The sequence below is a fragment of the Oreochromis niloticus genome, unplaced genomic scaffold (assembly GCF_001858045.2).
Source record: "Oreochromis niloticus isolate F11D_XX unplaced genomic scaffold, O_niloticus_UMD_NMBU tig00000238_pilon, whole genome shotgun sequence".
NCBI classification, from domain to species: Eukaryota; Metazoa; Chordata; class Actinopteri; order Cichliformes; family Cichlidae; genus Oreochromis; species Oreochromis niloticus.
This window is the reverse complement of record NW_020327098.1, coordinates 372,853-393,797: the sequence shown is the minus strand read 5'-3', so window position 1 is coordinate 393,797 and position 20,945 is coordinate 372,853. Positions and strand designations below refer to the sequence as shown.

The 20,945-nt window shown below is 43.5% G+C and overlaps 1 protein-coding gene across 1 annotated transcript; it reads right to left on the bottom strand.

The window, feature by feature from the left end:
* Positions 1-13,446: 13,446 nt before the first annotated feature.
* Positions 13,447-20,475, bottom strand: LOC102082865 (syncytin-2). Its single transcript, XM_005464130.3, has 2 exons — positions 20,171-20,475; positions 13,447-15,682 (listed from the first exon to the last, which is right to left on the bottom strand). The coding sequence occupies exon 2, from the start codon at positions 15,379-15,381 to the stop codon at positions 13,927-13,929; it is 1,455 nt and encodes a 484-aa protein (XP_005464187.1). The 5' UTR covers positions 15,382-15,682; positions 20,171-20,475; the 3' UTR covers positions 13,447-13,926.
* Positions 20,476-20,945: the final 470 nt, after the last annotated feature.

The following is a 20,945-nucleotide window of genomic DNA, read 5'->3' as shown; positions in this document are numbered from 1 at the left end:
TGAAAAACCCTGTTTGTGTGTCACCAAATACCGTTTTAATATTTTTTTAGCCGAGAATGTAGTGGTTTAATCTTCAGATATCTGGTCAGTTTGTCAGGATAGAGCCTCTTTGCAAAAGTGCTTCGATGATTTCGGAGATGTCTGCCCAGCCCAGTCTCACGGCAAAGCGTGGGATAGACCCACTCGCCTCTCAAGCAATTGAGCTGTTATAACCGCCGACAAAGCGCAGGCCCCGGTACACAGCTGCCATAACCCCCACAGTACACTGACTTCATTTACTGAGGTTATATTTATCGGGTTAAAAACATGTTTAAGGACGAGAGAGAGCAAATAAATTCGATTAACAGCTGATCTTTGGGTTTTGTTCAATAATCAGCGTGACCTGCTTATAAACAGATAAAAGAAATAACGTTGGTGTTTCCGTCATGTAGTAACTGCTGGCTTTAACTGTACAAAGGCTGTTCGACACTATGAAAGACATACAGACTTCATGATGTTCGGCTAATATTTTTATTGTGAATATTAATCATGAGGGTAAACAGCCCTGTACACCACGGAGCGAGGTCAGCATATCCACGATATCTTCAGCTCTCTGAGTTAACACAGAGTTTCCCAGCTGACTAATCTAACGTTCATCTACGAATATGTCACGGGTCATATCAATATGATTTTAAAGAAAATCATCCTTATTACTGCCAACTGTTCCAGAGACGTGAAAATCTACAGAATAAAGAACACAAAAATATAGCAGTCTAACGCAACACTGTAACAGAGATGAACGCATCAGTTTGTCGCAGATCAAAGTGGAATGAAAGTGATTGGTTGAACAGGTGTCTGTGATCTGTGTTATCTGCATTTTCATCAGCGTAAGACTCAGCAGCAGATTAGAATAACAATTATACATTTAATAAAACACCAAATTAATACACGCAAGAAATGAGCAAATCTGTTCCGACAATTTGAGTTTGTATTCCCTCAGCTGCAGACTCGCTGCTGTTTAAATGTTAGAGAGCTAAGATTAGATCGAAAACAAAGGACAAAGTCTGCGTTCACATTTGATATGAGGCCAGCACGTACAGTGGCTGTGTCCTGTTTTAAGATCATACAGGGAGTGCAGAATTATTAGGCAAGTTCTATTTTTGAGGAATAATTTTATTATTGAACAACAACCAGAGAAAGAGCGATTCAGAAGACCCTTATGAAGAGAATATCGAGGGAACAGTTTACCCTGCCCGGGATAGGGTTACCGGGGCCCCGTCCTGGAGCCAGACCCGGGGAGGGTGCCCGAGGGCGAGCGTCTGGTGGCCGGGCCTTAGTCCATGGGGCCCGGCCGGGCACAGCCCGAAGAGGAGACATGGGCCCATCCTCCCGCAGGCCCACCACCCGCAGGAGGCGCCATAGGGGTCGGGTGCATTGTGTGCTGGGCGGCGGCCAGGAGCGGAGGCCCTGGCGGACTGATCCCCGGCTGCCAAGACTGGCAATAGGGACATGGAATGTCACCTCTCTGGTGGGGAAGGAGCCTGAGTTAGTGCGTGAGGTTGAGAGGTACCGGCTAGATATAGTCGGGCTCACCTCTACGCATGGCTTGGGCTCTGGAACCAGTCTCCTGGAGAGGGGCTGGACTCTGTCTCAGTCTGGAGTTGCCCCTGGTGAGAGGCGGCGGGATGGGATGGGTATTCTAATATCCCTCGGCTTGCTGCCGGTACGTTGGGGTTTTTCCCGGTGGATGAGAGGGTTTGTTCCCTGCGCCTTAGGGTCGGGGAACGGGTCCTGACTGTCATCTGCGCTTATGCGCCGAGTGGCAGTTCAGAGTACCCAGCCTTCTTAGAGTCCCTGGAGGGGGTGCTGGAAGGTGCCCCATCTGGAGACTCTGTTGTCCTGCTGGGAGACTTCAATGCTCACGTGGGTAACAACAGCGAGACCTGGAGGGGCGTGATTGGGAGGAACGGCCTCCCTGATCTGAATCCGAGCGGTGTTTTGTTATTGGACTTCTGTGCAAATCACAGTTTGGCCATAACGAACACCTTGTTCGAACATAAGAGTGTCCATAAGTGCACGTGGCACCAGGACGCTCTAGGCCGCAGGTCGATGATCGATTTTGTAATCGTATCACCAGACCTGCGACCATATGTTCTGGACACTCGGGTAAAGAGAGGGGCTGAGCTGTCAACTGATCACCACCTGGTGGTGAGTTGGATCAGGTGGCGGGGGAGGACGCTGGACAGACCCGGTGCACCTAAACGCGTAGTGAGGGTGTGCTGGGAACGTCTAGCAGAGGCCCCAGTCCGCGAGATCTTCAACGCACACCTCCGGCAGAGCTTCAACAGCATTCCGAGGGAGACTGGGGACATTGAGTCCGAATGGACCATGTTCAGCGTCTCCATCGCCGAAGCTGCTGCATTGAGCTGCGGCCGCAAGGTGGTTGGTGCCTGCCGTGGTGGTAATCCCCGAACCAAATGGTGGACACCAGAGGTGAAGGGTGCCACCAGGCTGAAGGAGTATCGACAGGTATCGACAGGCCAAGCGGAATGCGGCTCGGGCAGTGGCTGAAGCAAAAACTCGGGTGTGGGAGGAGTTCGGAGAGGCCATGGAAAAAGACTTTCGGACTGCCTCGAAGAGATTCTGGCAAACCGTCAGGCGTCTCAGGAGGGGAAAGCGGTGCTCTACCTGCACTGTGTATAGTGCTGGCGGAGCGCTGCTGACGTCGACTGAGAAAATTGTCAGGCGGTGGAAGGAATACTTCGAGGACCTCCTTAATCCCACTGACACGTCTTCCGAGGAGGAAGCAGAGTCTGGGGATGAGGGGAATGACCCGCCAATTTCCGGGGGAGAGGTCACTGAGGCAGTTAAACAACTCCTTGGTGGCAGAGCCCCTGGTGTTGATGAGGTCCACCCCGAGTTCCTGAAGGCTCTGGACGTTGTAGGGCTGTCCTGGTTGACACGCCTCTACAATGTTGCGTGGAGATCAGGGGCAGTACCCCTGGATTGGCAGACCGGGGTGGTGGTCCCCATCTTTAAGAAGGGAGACCGGAGGGTGTGTTCCAACTACAGGGGGATCACACTCCTCAGCCTCCCTGGGAAAGTCTATGCCAGGGTGCTGGAAAGGAGAGTTCGCCCGCTAGTCGAACCTCGGATACAGGAGGAACAATGCGGTTTTCGTCCTGGTCGCGGAACACTGGACCAGCTCTTTATCCTCTCAAGGATACTTGAGGGTGCATGGGAGTTTGCCCAACCAGTCTACATGTGTTTTGTGGACTTGGAAAAGGCATTCGATCGTGTCCCTCGGGGTGTCCTGTGGGAGGTGTTGCGGGAGTATGGGGTGTCTGGCCCATTGCTACGGGCCATTCGATCCCTGTACAACCGTTGCAAGAGTTTGGTTCGCATTGCCGGCAATAAGTCGGACTCGTTCCCGGTGGGTGATGGGCTCCGCCAGGGCTGCCCTTTGTCACCGGTTCTGTTCATAATTTTTATGGACAGGATTTCTAGGCGCAGCCAAGTGGCGGAGGGCTTTCGCTTCGGTGGCCTCAGAATCTCATCTCTGCTTTTTGTGGATGATGTGGTTCTGTTGGCTTCATCGGGTGAAGGCCTCCAGCTCGCACTGGAACGGTTCGCAGCCGAGTGTGAAGCAGCGGGAATGAGGATCAGCACCTCCAAATCTGAGGCCATGGTTCTCAGCCGGAAAAGGGTGGAGTGCCCACTCCGGGTCGGGGATGAGTTCCTGCCCCAAGTGGAGGAGTTCAAGTATCTCGGGGTCTTGTTCGTGAGTGATGGGAGAAGGGAGCCAGAGATCGACAGACGGATTGGTGCTGCGGAGGCAGTGATGCGGACGCTGCACCGGTCCGTCGTGGTGAAGAGGGAGCTGATTGTAAAAGCGAAGCTCTCAATTTACCGGTCGATCTACGTCCCTACCCTCACCTATGGCCACGAGCTGTGAGTAGTGACCGAAAGAACGAGATCGCAGATACAAGCGGCAGAAATGAGCTTCCTCCGAAGGGTGGCTGGCCTCTCCCTTAGAGATAGGGTGAGAAGTTCGGCCATCCGGGAGGGGCTCAGAGTAGAGCCGCTGCTCCTCCACATCGAAAAGAGCCAGTTGAGGTGGTTCGGGCATCTGACAAGGATGCCTCCTGGGTGAGGTGTTCCGGGCATGTCCCACCGGGAGGAGGCCCCGGGGCAGACCCAGGACACGCTGGAGAGATTATATCTCTCGGCTGGCCTGGGAACGCCTTGGTGTTCCCCGGATAAGCTGGAGGAGGTGGCTGGGGAGAGGGAGGTCTGGGCTTCTCTGCTTAGGCTGCTGCCCCCGCGACCCGGCCTCGGATAAAGCAGATGAAGATGGATGGATGGATGGATTGAACAACAACCATGTTCTCAATGAACCCAAAAAACTCATTAATATCAAAGCTGAATGTTTTTGGAAGTAGTTTTTAGTTTGTTTTTAGTTTTAGCTATTTTAGGGGGATATCTGTGTGTGCAGGTGACTATTACTGTGCATAATTATTAGGCAACTTAACAAAAAACAAATATATACCCATTTCAATTATTTATTTTTACCAGTGAAACCAATATAACATCTCCACATTCACAAATATACATTTCTGACATTCAAAAACAAAACAAAAACAAATCAGCGACCAATATAGCCACCTTTCTTTGCAAGGACACTCAAAAGCCTGCCATCCATGGATTCTGTCAGTGTTTTGATCTGTTCACCATCAACATTGCGTGCAGCAGCAACCACAGCCTCCCAGACACTGTTCAGAGAGGTGTACTGTTTTCCCTCCTTGTAAATCTCACATTTGATGATGGACCACAGGTTCTCAATGGGGTTCAGATCAGGTGAACAAGGAGGCCATGTCATTAGTTTTTCTTCTTTTATACCCTTTCTTGCCAGCCACGCTGTGGAGTACTTGGACGCGTGTGATGGAGTATTGTCCTGCATGAAAATCATGTTTTTCTTGAAGGATGCAGACTTCTTCCTGTACCACTGCTTGAAGAAGGTGTCTTCCAGAAACTGGCAGTAGGACTGGGAGTTGAGCTTGACTCCATCCTCAACCCGAAAAGGCCCCACAAGCTCATCTTTGATGATACCAGCCCAAACCAGTACTCCACCTCCACCTTGCTGGCATCTGAGTCGGACTGGAGCTCTCTGCCCTTTACCAATCCAGCCACGGGCCCATCCATCTGGCCCATCAAGACTCACTCTCATTTCATCAGTCCATAAAACCTTAGAAAAATCAGTCTTGAGATATTTCTTGGCCCAGTCTTGACGTTTCAGCTTGTGTGTCTTGTTCAGTGGTGGTCGTCTTTCAGCCTTTCTTACCTTAGCCATGTCTCTGAGTATTGCACACCTTGTGCTTTTGGGCACTCCAGTGATGTTGCAGCTCTGAAATATGGCCAAACCGGTGGCAAGTGGCATCTTGGCAGCTGCACGCTTGACTTTTCTCAGTTCATGGGCAGTTATTTTGCGCCTTGGTTTTTCCACACGCTTCTTGCGACCCTGTTGACTATTTTGAATGAAATGCTTGATTATTCGATGATCACGCTTCAGAAGCTTTGCAATTTTAAGACTGCTGCATCCCTCTGCAAGATATCTCACTATTTTTGACTTTTCTGAGCCTGTCAAGTCCTTCTTTTGACCCATTTTGCCAAAGGAAAGGAAGTTGCCTAATAATTATGCACACCTGATATAGGGTGTTGATGTCATTAGACCACACCCCTTCTCATTACAGAGATGCACATCACCTAATATGCTTAATTGGTAGTAGACTTTCGAGCCTATACAGCTTGGAGTAAGACAACATGCATGAAGACGATGATGTGGACAAAATACTCATTTGCCTAATAATTCTGCACTCCCTGTATATGTAAAACTGTTGTCTGACCTGCGTTGATCCAGACACTCTGTCAATCTGTCAAATGGAATAAATTCTGTTCCCTCTAATATATGTTCTAAGCATTTAATTCCTTTACAACTCCATTCTGGAAAATTAATCATATTATTGTTTTGTAATATGTCAGGGTTATTCCAGATAGGTGTACGTTTGCATGGGATTAATGAAGACTCCGTTATTTTTAGAAACTCCCCCCATGCTGTCAGAGAAAAGCTGATGTTGATGCTTTTAAAGCATTCATGTCTTTTGATGTTTGAGCTGATAAATGGTACGTCTGAAATCTCTAGATCATTGCATAGTGCCTGTGCCATGTGTTTGCGTGATCGTGGTGTGTGAATATGCAGAAATAGAGGGTGTTGTTTGTTGGTGAGTGGAGAAGTAGGTGATCACAGCAGTGAAATAAAAGAGAAAGAAAAAAACCATGTGAACGGTGAGCGACCACAACAAAAAAGAAAAGAAACGGAAACATTCCAATTAAAGCAATGATGGAGGGTGACGGTGTTATATCTGCTATGACTTCATACTGATATTATAAGGTTAAACACATGTCAAAGGAGAGCATGTGAGTGAATAAGAAAAGAGTGTAGCGGGTTCTTATCTGGAGTGCAGTCAATATAACCACGGAGTGGTGCCGGGATCGCGGTAGAGCTGTCCGTCCACGTAGAGCCGGTCCACGGCGATGACAGCATGGGAGCCTCTCTGGATGAAGCTACGTCGAACTGGGAACAGGACCTTGCGTCGTTCCAGGATGTCTTTGGGGAACTGGTCGTTCACGCTGAAGTCCGTTCCTTTCAGCTCCCTGCCGCGACTCTTCACCTGTTCCTTCTGTTTGAATTGACCGAATTTGGCCACAATTGGATGTGGTCTCCCGGTCCGCGACCTCACGCCCCCCAAGCGATGCACTCTATCGAAGGCGATGTTCTTTACAGTGTCCTCCGGCAGCTTCAGGTGGATTTTAATGAAGGTTTTCATCGTTGCTTCCGCGTCCTCTCCGGGAGATTCTGGAATACCAGAAAACACAAGGTTGTCTCGCATGATACGGGCTTGTAGATCGATAACGGACTCTTTTTCTTTTTTTTTCTATGTTTAGCTGGGTCACGTTATCGGTGAGAGATTTGACCGACTCCCGTAGCCTGGCATTTTCAGAGGCAAGCGTTTCCACCTGCTGCTGGCTGAACTCCAGAGATTTAAATTCCCGGTGTAAAATCTCCACCAGGGACAGCCTCGCATCGAAACTGGATAATCCCTTGTTGATTGACTCCAGGATGTCTGCAATGTCTTTGCCGGCAGGCGGTGTTGTGCCGGGCGAGTCTGCCAGGCGACATCTCTTCAATGACGGTGTCTCAATTTTGGCCGGGGAAGATGCACTCTGAGCCTTCTTCATGACTAAATCTTGGAAACAGCGGTCGATGTAATCTTGGAGAGCGTCTAAACTCTCCCCGTTGTCCTCTAGGGTGTTAGAGATGATAGGACAGATGTTGCTAGTTATATGACAATTGATTAGTATATTTGGTAATACTGAAGCTTAAAGAAACTTTGTTAAATTCTACGCTACCATTCGCTTTTTTTTCCGCCAAATCTCCGGCGTCTGACGTCACCTACAACATGGGTCGCTTACCGTACCCGTCACTTCCGTCCTGATTGCTTTCCTAGTCACGGGCCGAAATCTGCCTGCATATTGAATTTGCAAAATCAATGTGTTTATATGTGTTTTGTAAGTGTGTATGCGGTCCTTCTATGCTACAAGTCACTTACACAATAGATTGTGAAGACATAGCGCTTTCACAAAGCTTGAAACCTTCAATAGACTGAACATCAACTCTAAATGAGCACAAAAATGCAATGTGTGTATAAAATGGTCATGGCTGCACCTGTAAGGAAAAGGTTAATATGGTGGCAAACATCTTCAATACAATATCAATGCTGTAGGGTATATTATTAAGGCACTGTTAATAACGCAGGTTATTTTGTAGCAATAAAATAATTTCTATATCTCCACAAAGTCCTGAGTGATTCGTTTACGCTATGATTCAGCACAGGAGGGAGGGGGTTAGTGAGTCCTGAGTGATTCACTTACGCAATGATTCAGCACAGGAAGGGAGGGGGTGAGTAGCTCAAATGTGCTGTTAGCATGTTAGCAGAGCGATGCTACTGTGAACCGAGGAGCTATTGTCTTGATGTGAGCTTCTACTCAGGGTTTTTTCTTCCAGTTCCGAGCAGAAATTTTTTTGTTAAGATACTGGATGTTGTGTTTTTCTCCACAATTTTAATTATAAGCTAGATATATTTCTACTAATGAAATTAGTTTGCTAACAGCAACAGGGATGAGTCAGTGATTCATGAGTCAGTAAAGTGATTCTCGAGTATTGAAGGATTCGTTCATGATTCGCGCATCACTAAAGCGAATGGTTCAGTCTAACACATGTGCCAGTGATCCATTAAACTTCAGTAAAACTTTGCGGTTATGAAACCTAACTTTTTAATAAAGTGCTCTGTAGGGAAACAAGCTCCAGCAGCTCTGCGTTCGGTAAAAAAAACTATATTTACTTATCTTGTGCAGAAAAGTGTGCCAACATTGCGATATATCGAGCACCGGCTGCCCAGTTAAACTGTGACTATCACCAGGTAATGTGGGCGTGTTTCTTGAATTAGCAGCAGGTGTTAAACAGCTGACAGGTGAGGAGGAGGATGCATGCAGCTAAACTGAGGTCCTGTTGAGCTGATCGCTGGTGTCATTAGAAAAATGTCAGCTTGTTCTTTCTGTTACAGAAACACAGAGAAAAAAGACCAGGCGGAAAGAGACAATCGTTCGGTGAAACCCCCCCCCCCCCTAAAAAAAACAACTAACAAACAACAACAACAACAAAAAAAACTCCATCGCGGTTGCTAGCACCCCCCCAGGCAGCCAGCAATTTAAGGAGAACACGAGGCTAAACATGTCACTCCTGGTCTTATTGAGGATGGGATCAGAGAAAACTACAGAATCCGACATTGTTTTGGCAAAGTTCCACACTGATTCAATATTGATTTTAGTGACCTCCGATCGGCTGATCGGTAACTGGGTGTCATTACTGCTGACGTGAATTATGATTTTACTGAATTTATGTTTACCCTTAGCCAGCAGTTTTAAATTTCCTTCAATGTCGCCTGCTCTGACCCCTGGAAGACAACTGACTATGGTTGCCGGTGTCTCTAGCTTCACATGTCTGAGAACAGAATCACCAATTACCAGAGTTTGACCCCCAGTGGGTGTGTCGCCGAGTGGGGAAAAATGGTTAGACACATGAACAGGTTGGTGGTGCACCTGGGGCTTCTGTTTAAGACTATGCTTCCTCCTCACCGTCACCCAGCTGCCCTCTTTCCCCAGCTGCTGGCTGCACCAGCTACAGGGGCCTGGCTAGCTAGGGGTGAATGAAGGGTGAGAAGCCGAGTCTCCAATTCAGTAATCCTGGCCTGAGAGCTGCAAATATGCTACATTTGTTACATTTGTATCATTACTGCTAAAGGAGGCAGAGGAGTAACTAAACATCTGACACAATGAGCAGGAAAGTGCAGGAGGGACAGGTGAAGTAGCCATGGTGCTAGCGAGCTAAGCTGAGCTAGCGGAACAGTACAGACACAGTGAGTGAATATATATATATAATATAAATTAGGTAGTGACTAAACAGAAAGTGTGCTTCGGATGAAGCACGTGAAGATTATACTATGAAAAAAGAATATATCTAAAAGTTTTTAATTAAATTGCTAAGCAGATAAGCTACTCAAAAATACCACTGTGTTTGAGCAGGAACAGGAAGTGATACTCTACCACAGAGAGAGCGAACACCAAGTGACAGTGCCACCAAGAGTTTGAGTTGACAACTAGAACTACAGACAACTAGATGGTCCAAAAGTTGGCCTACCTATTATTGGCTGGTTTTAGTAGAGTTGTGGCTGATATATCATTAATTTTAATCTCCCCAATCAATGCTAATGTTATGTTGGAATGTTGTTCAAGAGAGTCAAAAAATGTTTCAACCCAGTTTGTTTTGCAGATTCCGTATAGCAGCTTTAATATAGGGAAACACAGCTTCCAGATTGTATGAGTAAAATTAGTTGGTTTTGTTTTGTCAGTTTAACAGTTTCTGTTTTGCCTGTCACTATTCACTGTCTGTTTTCTTAACTGGTTCTTCCTGACCTTGTACTTTCTCCTCACGTTCCCCTGTTTCCTCTCTCCCGCTTTGGACTGACAATCATACACAAAAGGATTGTATTTAATTAGATTAAAAAATTACATTAATACGAAAAAAAATACTATTAAGATCACTAAAAAAAGTCCTCTCTCAGTGCACTTTCAACCAAAAGGCAAATAACCAAACCACATGTACATCTAATAAAAGATATAAATATTGAAACACTGATCCAACATTATTCTTAAATGAGGGATCATTTGGTCTTACACATTTACCTGAATGTGGCTCCTTTTTAAAAAAAAACAAACAAACTTCCTTACATCCATTATGAATGTGACTGTGTTTCTGTACACACACACACACACACACACACACACACACACACAACAGGAGTTATAAGGTTAATGGGCATCCAGTCAGTTAGCTAGTTAGTACCTTGGGTTGAATATCGGCACATGCACCAGCTTCTCGCATTCCATTTCAAACCAGACAGTGGTAACAACAGTAGGCTACAGACAATTTTAAGTTTTCAATTTTAAATAGGCTAAATTTCTGTACTTCTATTGTTAAAATATTACCAAAAATGGGCTAAAAACGCCCCTGGCCACAACTAAGCAGTATACACTTTTATTGTGGGTCACAGAAACAGAATGTTAACATGATTGGTCAAAACAGTTGAAGGATACCTTAGGTCTGATATCGTCTCTGGATGTTTCTTCCTCTGCACGTCTCTGGACATTTGCATCTTTGGAGATGACCCTTTTGCAGGCAACACTCCCAGTACCATGGCAACCACCTCTTGCCCTTCCGTCACACCTGCAGAGTTACAGAAGCGGGAAAGAGTGCATTCCATGGTTGTGTCCAAATTCATAGGCTGGATCCTCCTGAGGACCCGGCCTTCGCGGTCTAGGTGGGCCAGGTCCTCAGAAGGTCGGGTAGGCCGGAAGTAAACAGCTGTGGAATTGGACGGTCTAGCCTTCTGATTAGCGTCACCGCTGTCTCAGTGGAGTTTAATAAACTCGGCGGTCTGCTCCTTGCTATCTAGAATATAATAGGACACTGGTGTAAATTATCGACCATCTCACACTTCTGTTTAATCAGTTTTCTGTTTGACGTTTATTCAGCTGTGTGAAAACCAAGGAGGAACCCACCCGGGGGATTAATAAAGTTTTATTTTGTCTAATCTAATCTAATAACTTTAATCTCAGCCAAACCGATTTACTCATGAACAAATAAAACACTGAAAAAAGCCAAACAATAAAATTTTTAGGTTGTCTAAGTGACTTATATATTACGTTTAACCTGAGTAGCGAAAGCCTGCGGTGATCTGAAAATGATGTGCCAGGAGTTGTGCCGTTCTCGGCAGCTTCAGTGACCCTTGAGCTCTCGGCTAGCTATCGAGCTGGTGGGTAACATAAGTCTCCGAAAACGTCGAAGCACTTTTGCAAATATATGATGTCTTGATAAACCGAGCACATATTTGAAGTTCTCGCCTGAAAATATGTAAAAAAGTTTATTTTGTGACCCAGAAAGATTAATAAGAGTAATTTTAAAACCGGAAATTGGAGTTTGGCTGGGCCGCGCTATGAATTCTGGGATATGATGGGCCACGAAGGACACACCCGACCCATCCTTCAAATTCGGGGAAAAGGAGAACGCATTTGTTGGCTGCATTCGGAGGAGTCTACGAATTTGGACAGCCTTTGGCACATCGCTGTGACGTAATCGGTCTACAAATGCATCCTAAGGAGGGTGCAGCCCATGAATTTGGACACTACCCATAACAGCAGATTTATAGCCTAGGCCAAAAGTCCTAAGAGGGGGTCTCAATGTGCTCTGTTTGTATAAAAGTGTTACAGATTGCTTATGTCAGGTTTATATTATTGAATTGTCATTTATGCTTAGAAATATTTACTCATATATGCTTAGAGTTTTATAATTAATTGCATATTGATAGAGGTTTGATCCTTAGCAGTCTGTAAAGACTCTGTGTGCCTTACAGAGTGTTCTGGCAGACACACTTACTTCCTGGGGTCATGAGAGAGGTCGTACCTTCTTTTATTGTTTTATGGTATAGCAAACAAAAGTATATCTGTTTTAGTCTAAGTGCCTTTTTTTTTAGATGAACTGCTGGACTTCCAGACCAGCAGGATTAGGGAAGTTGTTTATGGGGTCACATCTTAGTATTCAGAATACGTTACTCTCATTGAGTAACGTAACGGATTATGTTACAAAATACATTTCGGGGCATGTATTTTGTAATCTGTAGTGGAATACATTTTAAAAGTAACCTTTCCAACACTGTCCATACGTTGGATGGCAATTAGAAGAGACAGAATTCTGGTATGTTGGATTCCTTTAAGTTCAGTTAGTATGTTTCCTGTTTTGCTTTGAAAATCGGCCTCATTTCTGTGTCTCTAGTTTTCTTCCCTGGTCTTGTGGGGTCCAATTACTCCAAGCTGTGTTCTCGTCCTGTGCTTGTTTCCCTCGTTACTGCCTCCCGTATTTAAGCCCCATTAGGGGTGGAGCTGAAGACGAATACAGTATTCGAAAAGGCACGAATAACATGTTTTTTTTTACAAATATTTATTTCGAAAAAATGCTTTAAAAAGTATTTGTATTTGGGAACAAGGGAAACATTTATATCACAAAGCTGAGTTTCCTTATGAGACGGCAGTGCATGACCGGACGAGTGAGCGACGTGTGAAAGAGGTGCATTTTTGTTGAATATATTTTTTTGTACCTTAACTCCGGAGGCAGTTTATAAGTTTTGCGAAGATCAGGAGATTATTACATTACGCTGCATTACTGACGTCTACAGCTGGGTGCTCTCATGTTTGGTCTGTTTATGTAGCTCTGTTAGCTCAGTAATTTAGACAATAGGCTGTTGACAGAGTAACATTAATGTTCATTTAAAAAAGGTTAAAACAATGCTTGTGTAGTTGTGTCAAATTGTATGCACTTGTGCGAATTATATGGTACGTTTGAGTTAGTCTTGTCTTTTGCAGACAGTAAGATGTAGGCCAGTTAACATTAGCATAGCTTCCTGACAGTCATTAACTTAGCTCAGGGGTGGACAATTCCAGGCCTCGAGGGCCGGTGTCCTGCAGGTTTTAGATCTCACCTTGGGTCAACACACCTGAATCACATGATTAGTTCGTTACCAGGCCTCTGGAGAACTTCAGGACATGTTGAGGAGCTAATTTACCCATTTGAATCAGCTATGTTGGTTCAAGGACACATCTAAAACCTGCAGGGACACCGGCCCTCGAGGCCTGGAGTTGCCCACCCCTGACTTAGCTGAAACTCCCTACATGGATTTGGGAAACTGTTAAGAGAAAACTCAGGAGGCAAGAAACACAGACTCAGTGCTATTTACATGTACATGGGCGATGCCACGACACAGCCTCCACACAGCGACGTGTAGAAGACGTGTCACGGAGGATTCGCGCCGAGGCATCAGCTTGTTCTTTATTATATAGGCAAACAGCTTGTATCATATTCTTAGGCGGAGCATACAAAGTATGAAAAACAACTCTATATCCCTATATGGAGACTTAAGATATGTGAGTTCGGTGAGTTTGTTGGCCATATCAGGATGTGGCCTTGAACATTTCTACTTTCATTTGTGCAACTTCCTCTTTATGATTTCAATCATACTCCTCATGTCACACACACACACTAAGTTTAAATGAAGCTAAACACTATGAGAGTACAGACAGTAATAGAAGAATACAAATTTCCTTTAACATATCCCTCCTGTTTTAGCAAATTTAAACTGTATATGAATCACACAGGTTATATCAGAACATGACTACTTGCATTTTGCATTTTCAGTCTAGTCATCATTATGTGTGTTCAGATCAGTATTTATCTACACTTTTATCATCGGTATCATCGTCTTCGTCCTCCGGAGTTACGTTTACATATGCTGCAATCGAATGGTTAATCATCCTAGAGATCATTCCTCTGATACATGGGATAATATATGTGGTGAAAATACAAAACAATAATAAAAGTATTCCAACAAATATCAGACCTTTAATCAACAGTGCCTTCCAGGATCCGCTCATCAGCCAGCCCAACCAGTCTGGTTTGCTGGCGGTCCAATCTGCTACCTGTGCTTGTTGAACATTTTTAAGTAGTTGTAGGGCATCTGTCATGTTGCTAGAATGTACATCATCTGGAATGTAAGTACAACAAGTGGTGTTAAACAGAACACATAGCCCGCCTTTTTCCACCAACAGCATATCTAAGGCGACTCTGTGTTGCATTACTGAAATTCTGAGTGCATCTATCTCTTCATTCTGTGCTTTTTTTATTTTGCAAGAAGCATTCAAAAAGAAACCGAAACGATAGTCTAATGTTTCTAAGCGTAACGTGTTCTTTGCTGTTCCCACCCAGGGGAAAAGGGCCAAAAGTACTTTGGTTCCAGTGGACCAGTGTTTAAATTCTTCAGGCACATCGCTACCCCATACTGCGTCATGTGGTTGTACATCAATCACATCCCTGTTTCGTCTGCTGTCCTTGGTTGTTGCAGTCACTTTGAAGGTGTGGTCAGAGATGAGAATCGGTGCGCACATACCTGTCGAGTTCGGGGGAAGCATGAAATAGGTTTTAGGTCCACAAACCCATGCAGCACCTTGAACCCAAAATGTTCCATTTTCAAATTGAACTGTTCCGCTTGTTGACATGTTAAAAACTGTGCTGCAGTTCCGAGTTTTTCCAAGCTTCTTGCTACCATGTGAGAAGTTGAAGCATATGGGATGACTTTCCTCACCTTTCAGGAAAACTGGGAATGTCATTACTCTCTTGTTTGACACGTCGATGTTTACCCAATTTTCTTCATCACACGTGAAGTTTGTTGTTGTAAAATTCTGTATGCAATCAGATCTTCTGCGGTGTGCGTTTTCAGTGGTTTGGTTCACACAAGCAGGGAGATTGTAGCTCATCTGTGAGGCTGTAACTGCTTTCAAAAGCACCATGCCTCTGTCGCTGCAATTCCCTGTTAGTGCTTTAAACATGATACACATACTCTGACTGGGGTTTGGTGTTTTACCAAAGATACTTGCATGAACTGAGGTTACAGGCATGTGTGAGCAAATATAGCAGCTTCTCTCTGTGGTGCGATTGTACACATATCTGTACCAGGCATTGTTCATCCATGGGTGATTGTGGTCTTGAGTCATCTTGTCCAGGTGTGAGTTGTCATGCATCCAAGCTCTCTTCTGGTGTGGTGTCGGATCCGGGCGGAGCAATAGAAAACATGCTGTGACCAGCACAGCAAGAGCAAGTGTGGCGAGGAACAGCTTCTTCATGTCGAGCTGGCGCACCTAACCCCTCTGATAAGTAGACTAAAGGCAAGAAGAAAAGGGTGGGATATACCCCATCAGCCCTTCCTTCACCTATTAGATTACCAGAGAGTAGGGGCGTCGGCGTCTCTAGGCAAAGCTGTCACTCACTTTTTTACAGTGGCTTTGGTGGATCCACGACGGGCGCTCTGCTATTTTGCAAGCAGTGGGGGTCACAATCAGGACTTGGTATGGCTCTTTCCACCTTGGCTCACTCCAAGACTTCCTGTTCAGCTCTCGGACCAGGATCCAGTCACCAGGTTGTAGCCTGCAAGAGATTGGAGACACATCGTCTGGCAGTTTATTGTTCAATACAATTTCTTTGTTCTGAAAAAGTTGGGACATCCAGTCGGCTATCGTCATTTCTCTGGCAGACTTCAAAAGTGGTTCACTTGTTATTGGTAAAGGGAAGGGTCTCCCGTGTATTATCTCAAAAGGTGACATAGGGCCACTTCCCTTTGATATTCTCATCCAAAGTTTCACTAGGGATAAACATTCTGGCCACGGTTTCTTAGTTTCTTCCATTACTTTCCTTAACCTTTGTTTAATTGTACCATTATTTCTTTCTACCAATCCTGCACTCTGTGGGTGGTAAGCACAATGGTTTTTTAATGTGAAACCCAGAACTTGTGATACATTTTCTATGACTTCATTCACAAAGTGTGTGCCATTATCTGATCGGATCAAACTTGGGATGCCATAAGTTGGAATTAAATGATTATATAGACACTTTGCTACTGACAAAGCGTCCTCTTTCTTTACTGGGTATATTTCTGGCCATTTAGAGAACACATCTATAATGACCAATGCATACTTTGATCCTTGGCATTCATTCAGTTCTATGAAATCCATGTGAATGGTATGAAAAGGATGTGGCGGAGTAGGGAAATGACCTTTTTTTGGTCTTAAGTTCCCTTGAGCGTTATGTTTTTGACATATCATGCAAATTTATAGCGCGTAGAATTGTTGGTTCACTAGGAGATAACTATCCCTCCTGTTGACACGTGTGGAACCATGTGTCACTAATGCTGCTGTTTTGTGTAGGGATTTTGGTAGTATTGGTTTTCCCGCAATTTTCATTATATCATCTGTATCTAACTGTGCTCCATGCTTCAACCATTGCTTCTGTTCTGTGTGGTGTGCGGTTTTCTGTTCACTTTTTAATACTTCAAGTGGTATATTTTTGTTTTCTGTCATAGCTAATGCATGCATCTTCTGTTGTGCTGCTAGTTTAGCGGTTTGGTCTGCAAAATTGTTTCCCTTTGTAATTTCAGAGTCATTCTTCTGATGTGCTGAACATCAGAAGCAAATTGCCAAATGTCGTATCACATAAGGAGTTTCCTCCCATGTAAACAGATGTGTGCCATGATAAATCCTTTCTCCAAACACTAGAAATAAGAAACTAATGTCAACCTTTGTTACATCCTATTCACTTATTTTATAATCCAGTTATTTTTCAAATCTAGTATCAATCAACTAATTTTCATATCAGCTTGTAATGCGCTAAGTTAAGTCAACAGAAATGCACGTTCAAAATATTATCACAAAAGAGAATTTTCTTCATACAGTAAATTACTTGTGTTGCACCAATCAAACAGAAAGCATCTCACAATTTATTGTATTACCAACTAAATTTATTGTCTGATTACTGCTTGGTCATACCAGACTCTCTCTGTGTCTTTATTTTATTCTTCTCTGTTTTCACGAACGTTTCTTGCAAGCTGGAGAGTTAAATGTCAGCAGTGGATAAATTCAGCATTTGATAACAAAACTCTGTTAAGTTTTTCCTGTTTTAACACCAATGAGAGATATAGGCGCATGTATAGTGTGTGCTATAGTGTAAGCTGTTCTTCATTGCATGTATGTGTGTTAGTACGTTTGCATGTAAGGCCTGTGGGCCTCTCTCACCCAAAAGGACATTTTTTTTTAAACAGTTGCCTTTCTCTCGCGTGTGTTAAGAAAGGTAAATGTGCTTGTAGCAGTTGTAAGATTATTATGCCGTTATATATTACATTGCACCTGTAATCAAAATGAGTGAATCAGATAGTGCTGTAGGCCACATCATACTCCTTTTGTAATCAGTATGTAGTTTTAGTTTGCATCATACTTTTGAGTTAAAATAATGTAAAAATCATTAGATTTATAAAATAGGTTTGTATTATCCTATACTGCTGATTTATTGTGAGTGAATTATACTGTTTCATGACATTGCATACTGCTGAATTATGAAGAGAATATTGTGTTCAGAGAGTCAGGGCCTTTTTTGATAGTAAGGAGAACAGAGCACATGCCACGGGAGCTTCACTCCCACCTTTGGTGGAAGCAGAAAAACAGGGAGCCAAGGTCATAACTCAGGCTCACAAAGAGTCAGAAAGTATGTGAATGGCTGTGGCGTATTTTGTATAGCTTCTTTTCTTTGTTTAGTAGCTTTCTGCCTTCACCTGAGGGTGTGCCCTAAATATGTGACTTCAGGTCTCCATAATTGGAGTTTATTTAAAGATAAATAAGATTTCATTTATTGCTCGCAGATCATGTACTAGATGTTGCAGTATTAGCCTTCTTCAACACTTAAACAAAACATCCCTCTTTGTTTTATTATTAACATAACTCTGTTTTATTATTATTATTATTATTATTGTTATTAATCCTTTCTCAAAAACAGAAAATGAAATTGTAGTTGTTCTTGGCTGAGAAACACAAAACCTCCCCCCCCTTTTTTTTTTTCAAAACAAGAAACTAAGTTTTAACTTTACTGTCTTGTCACCTATAACAAAGCAAACAACCCAGCTCTCAGCTGGCTCTGAACTTATCATCATCAAGGTCGCATGATGAGAGCTACTTCAGAAGTCACAGTACTCCTCACTCAAGCAACGTCAAAAAACAAAAGAAACAAAACTCAGCACACTACACAGAGAACAACAACCAAGACACAACTGAAAATGCTTTTCTTCTTTGTTCTCCTTAAACTTTAGAATAAACTTCATCTGCAATAGTAAATCATATGCTTAATCATTATGTGTCACTGTGATCCACAAGTGTGATCACAAATGTATTTATTTTTCAAACCAACAAAACAAAAACAAGTTGCTGATGGTATCAACGTTTTACACACATAAGTCAGGATGCAAAAAGCTGCTGCCAAAGACACATCAGAAGTGTGAGGGAAAAAAAACTGAGCCCACAGACAGCTGCATGTTTGAGCTTTAATAGCTGTTTCCCTCCCTCTGTGTTCCTATGTAGCTCCTGCTCTAAAATATGTGTAACCTGCTCATCAGCTTAGCAGTGACCACATATTTAATTCAGCTTCTCAATTGTGTAGCTTTAGCTGTGGCATACAGGGTTTAGCTTATTAGTTGTTAGTATAGGTGTGCTCTATATTTCAGTAATGTCCCATCTAGGATGACAGGTTTTCAAGCAGGTCGAGTGCCTCTATGCACTTAATTAGTTTTTCTTTATTTTCTTCATCTCATATGTCATTGTACTGAATTTGAGCAAACCTTAAGCTTGATGAAGACTACTTTTAACAATTATCCACCTCACATCATAACTGACTGAGGTGCCTCTTCATATTAATATTATGTCATTATTAATGTTATTATCTTTTTTTTATAACAGCAATAATATATCACAATATTTTTTATATTTTATTTTGTATCCACCAAGAGCTGGGGGTGATCTGCAGTTTGACCCCCTCCCAAGCTGGAGACATTTTCCTTTTCACACACTTTCCTTGGCTGAACAATGACACAGCCTTAATATACCTTATGCATTTCTCTATTTGTTTTTTCTCTCTGCAGGTTTTTCTATACAGACTTTCTCTTTTCCATTCTGCAAACAACTGTTTTTTTTTCTTGTTCATGTTTAGCTTTTTTCTTTTTGTTTTTTATGACACGTATTTCTTCTTTGAGTATGGCTTCTAATTTAGTCATAGCTTCTTCGGTACATTCTCCCATCCATTCGGTTTTAGGTAGTTTATTTTTATTTCTCCATCTTTTAACACTTATTTTTCCTGCCCCGGGGCATCTTTTTTCCATAAACAGTTCGTCTTTTGTTAACTTCCCACTTTGATTCCCCATTTTCTGTATTTTGATTACTATTTTGTTATTGATAAATTTATTTAATCACTTGTTATTCTTTATTTAATCACTTGTTATTCTCTCATTTATGTAGTTTTATACACAAAGTACAACAAATACAGTTTTCAATCCCTTGGCACGCTCGACTCGGGAGGGGGTGGTCACATGGCCTTTGACTTCTGCTAAACAGAAGCAATGTGACTTTTATGAGATGAAACTCAACCCTTCTCCTTTGTCGCCAAGTCGTGAACTGAAAAGTGTTACACAGAACTAGTCTGGCCCACTATGACCATAAATATGACTTAGTTCTCCAATACAAACAATGAACACACTCAGAGTTTTAAACGCGCGGTTGCTATTTTATCTTCCAGGAATATTTCACGGCTATTCCTCAACCTAAGTACTTGTTATCCATGGAGAGTCAATCCACCAGAATTTTCCAGAGATACTTCCGGCTATCTCAACAACCAATCCAAGTCATTCAGTTCTGGGTGAATGTGCCCAGACTCTATTTACGTGGAGAGTCAATCCACCAGAATTTTCCAGAGATACTTCCGGCTATCTCAACAACCAGTCCAATTCATTCAGTTTTGGGTGAATGTGCCCAGACTCTTTATTATTTCAGGCCTATTTTATTCTGTCTTATCGCATAGACATTTCACAATGGAGTCGTTTCTTACCCCTCCTGGAATCTCTGGAGTAATGTTGAGGTCACTCACTGGATCCCACCGCCGTGGCCCGGAGCTAAAGTCACCGACCTAGACCCGAATTCACGTCCTAGATTTTTTATCCTCCTCTCGGAGGGCTGTCGACAGACTTAACGGTGCCAGGTTTCCCATGACGTCAGGATGCAGTGTGGACCTCTGGTTCAGGAGTCACGAACAATCTATTCGATATTTCCCTCCTGTGCTCGAAGGACCAAAATTGTTAAGAGAAAACTCAGGAGGCAAGAAACAGACTCAGCCTCCACACAGCGACGTGTAGAAGACGTGTCACAGAGGATTCGCGCCGAGGCATCAGCTTGCTCTTTATTATATAGGCAAACAGCTTGTATCATATTCTTAGGCGGAGCATACAAAGTATGAAAAACAACTCCCTATATGGAGACTTAAGATATGTGAGTTCGGTGAGTTTGTTGGCCATATCAGGATGTGGCCTTGAACATTTCTACTTTCATTTGTGCAACTTCCTCTTTATGGTTTCAATCATACTCCTCATGTCACACACACACACTAAGTTTAAATGAAGCTAAACACTATGAGAGTACAGACAGTAATAGAAGAATACAAATTTCCTTTAACAGAAACCAAATAGAAAAGAGTGTGGCTGCTGCTGAGTCATTTCTTGGCCCTCCACCTGCCAAAAAAACTCAGATTCTGTGTGGAAGGATTTTACAGTTAGTGCTGCAGATAAAACCAAAGTGATATCTAATGTGTGCGAAAGTCAAATCAGCAG

Coding starts and splice junctions, on each gene's coding strand:
- LOC102082865 (XM_005464130.3), bottom strand. CDS start 15,381: ATGAAGAAGCTGTTCCTCGCCACACTTGCTCTTGCTGTGCTGGTCACA.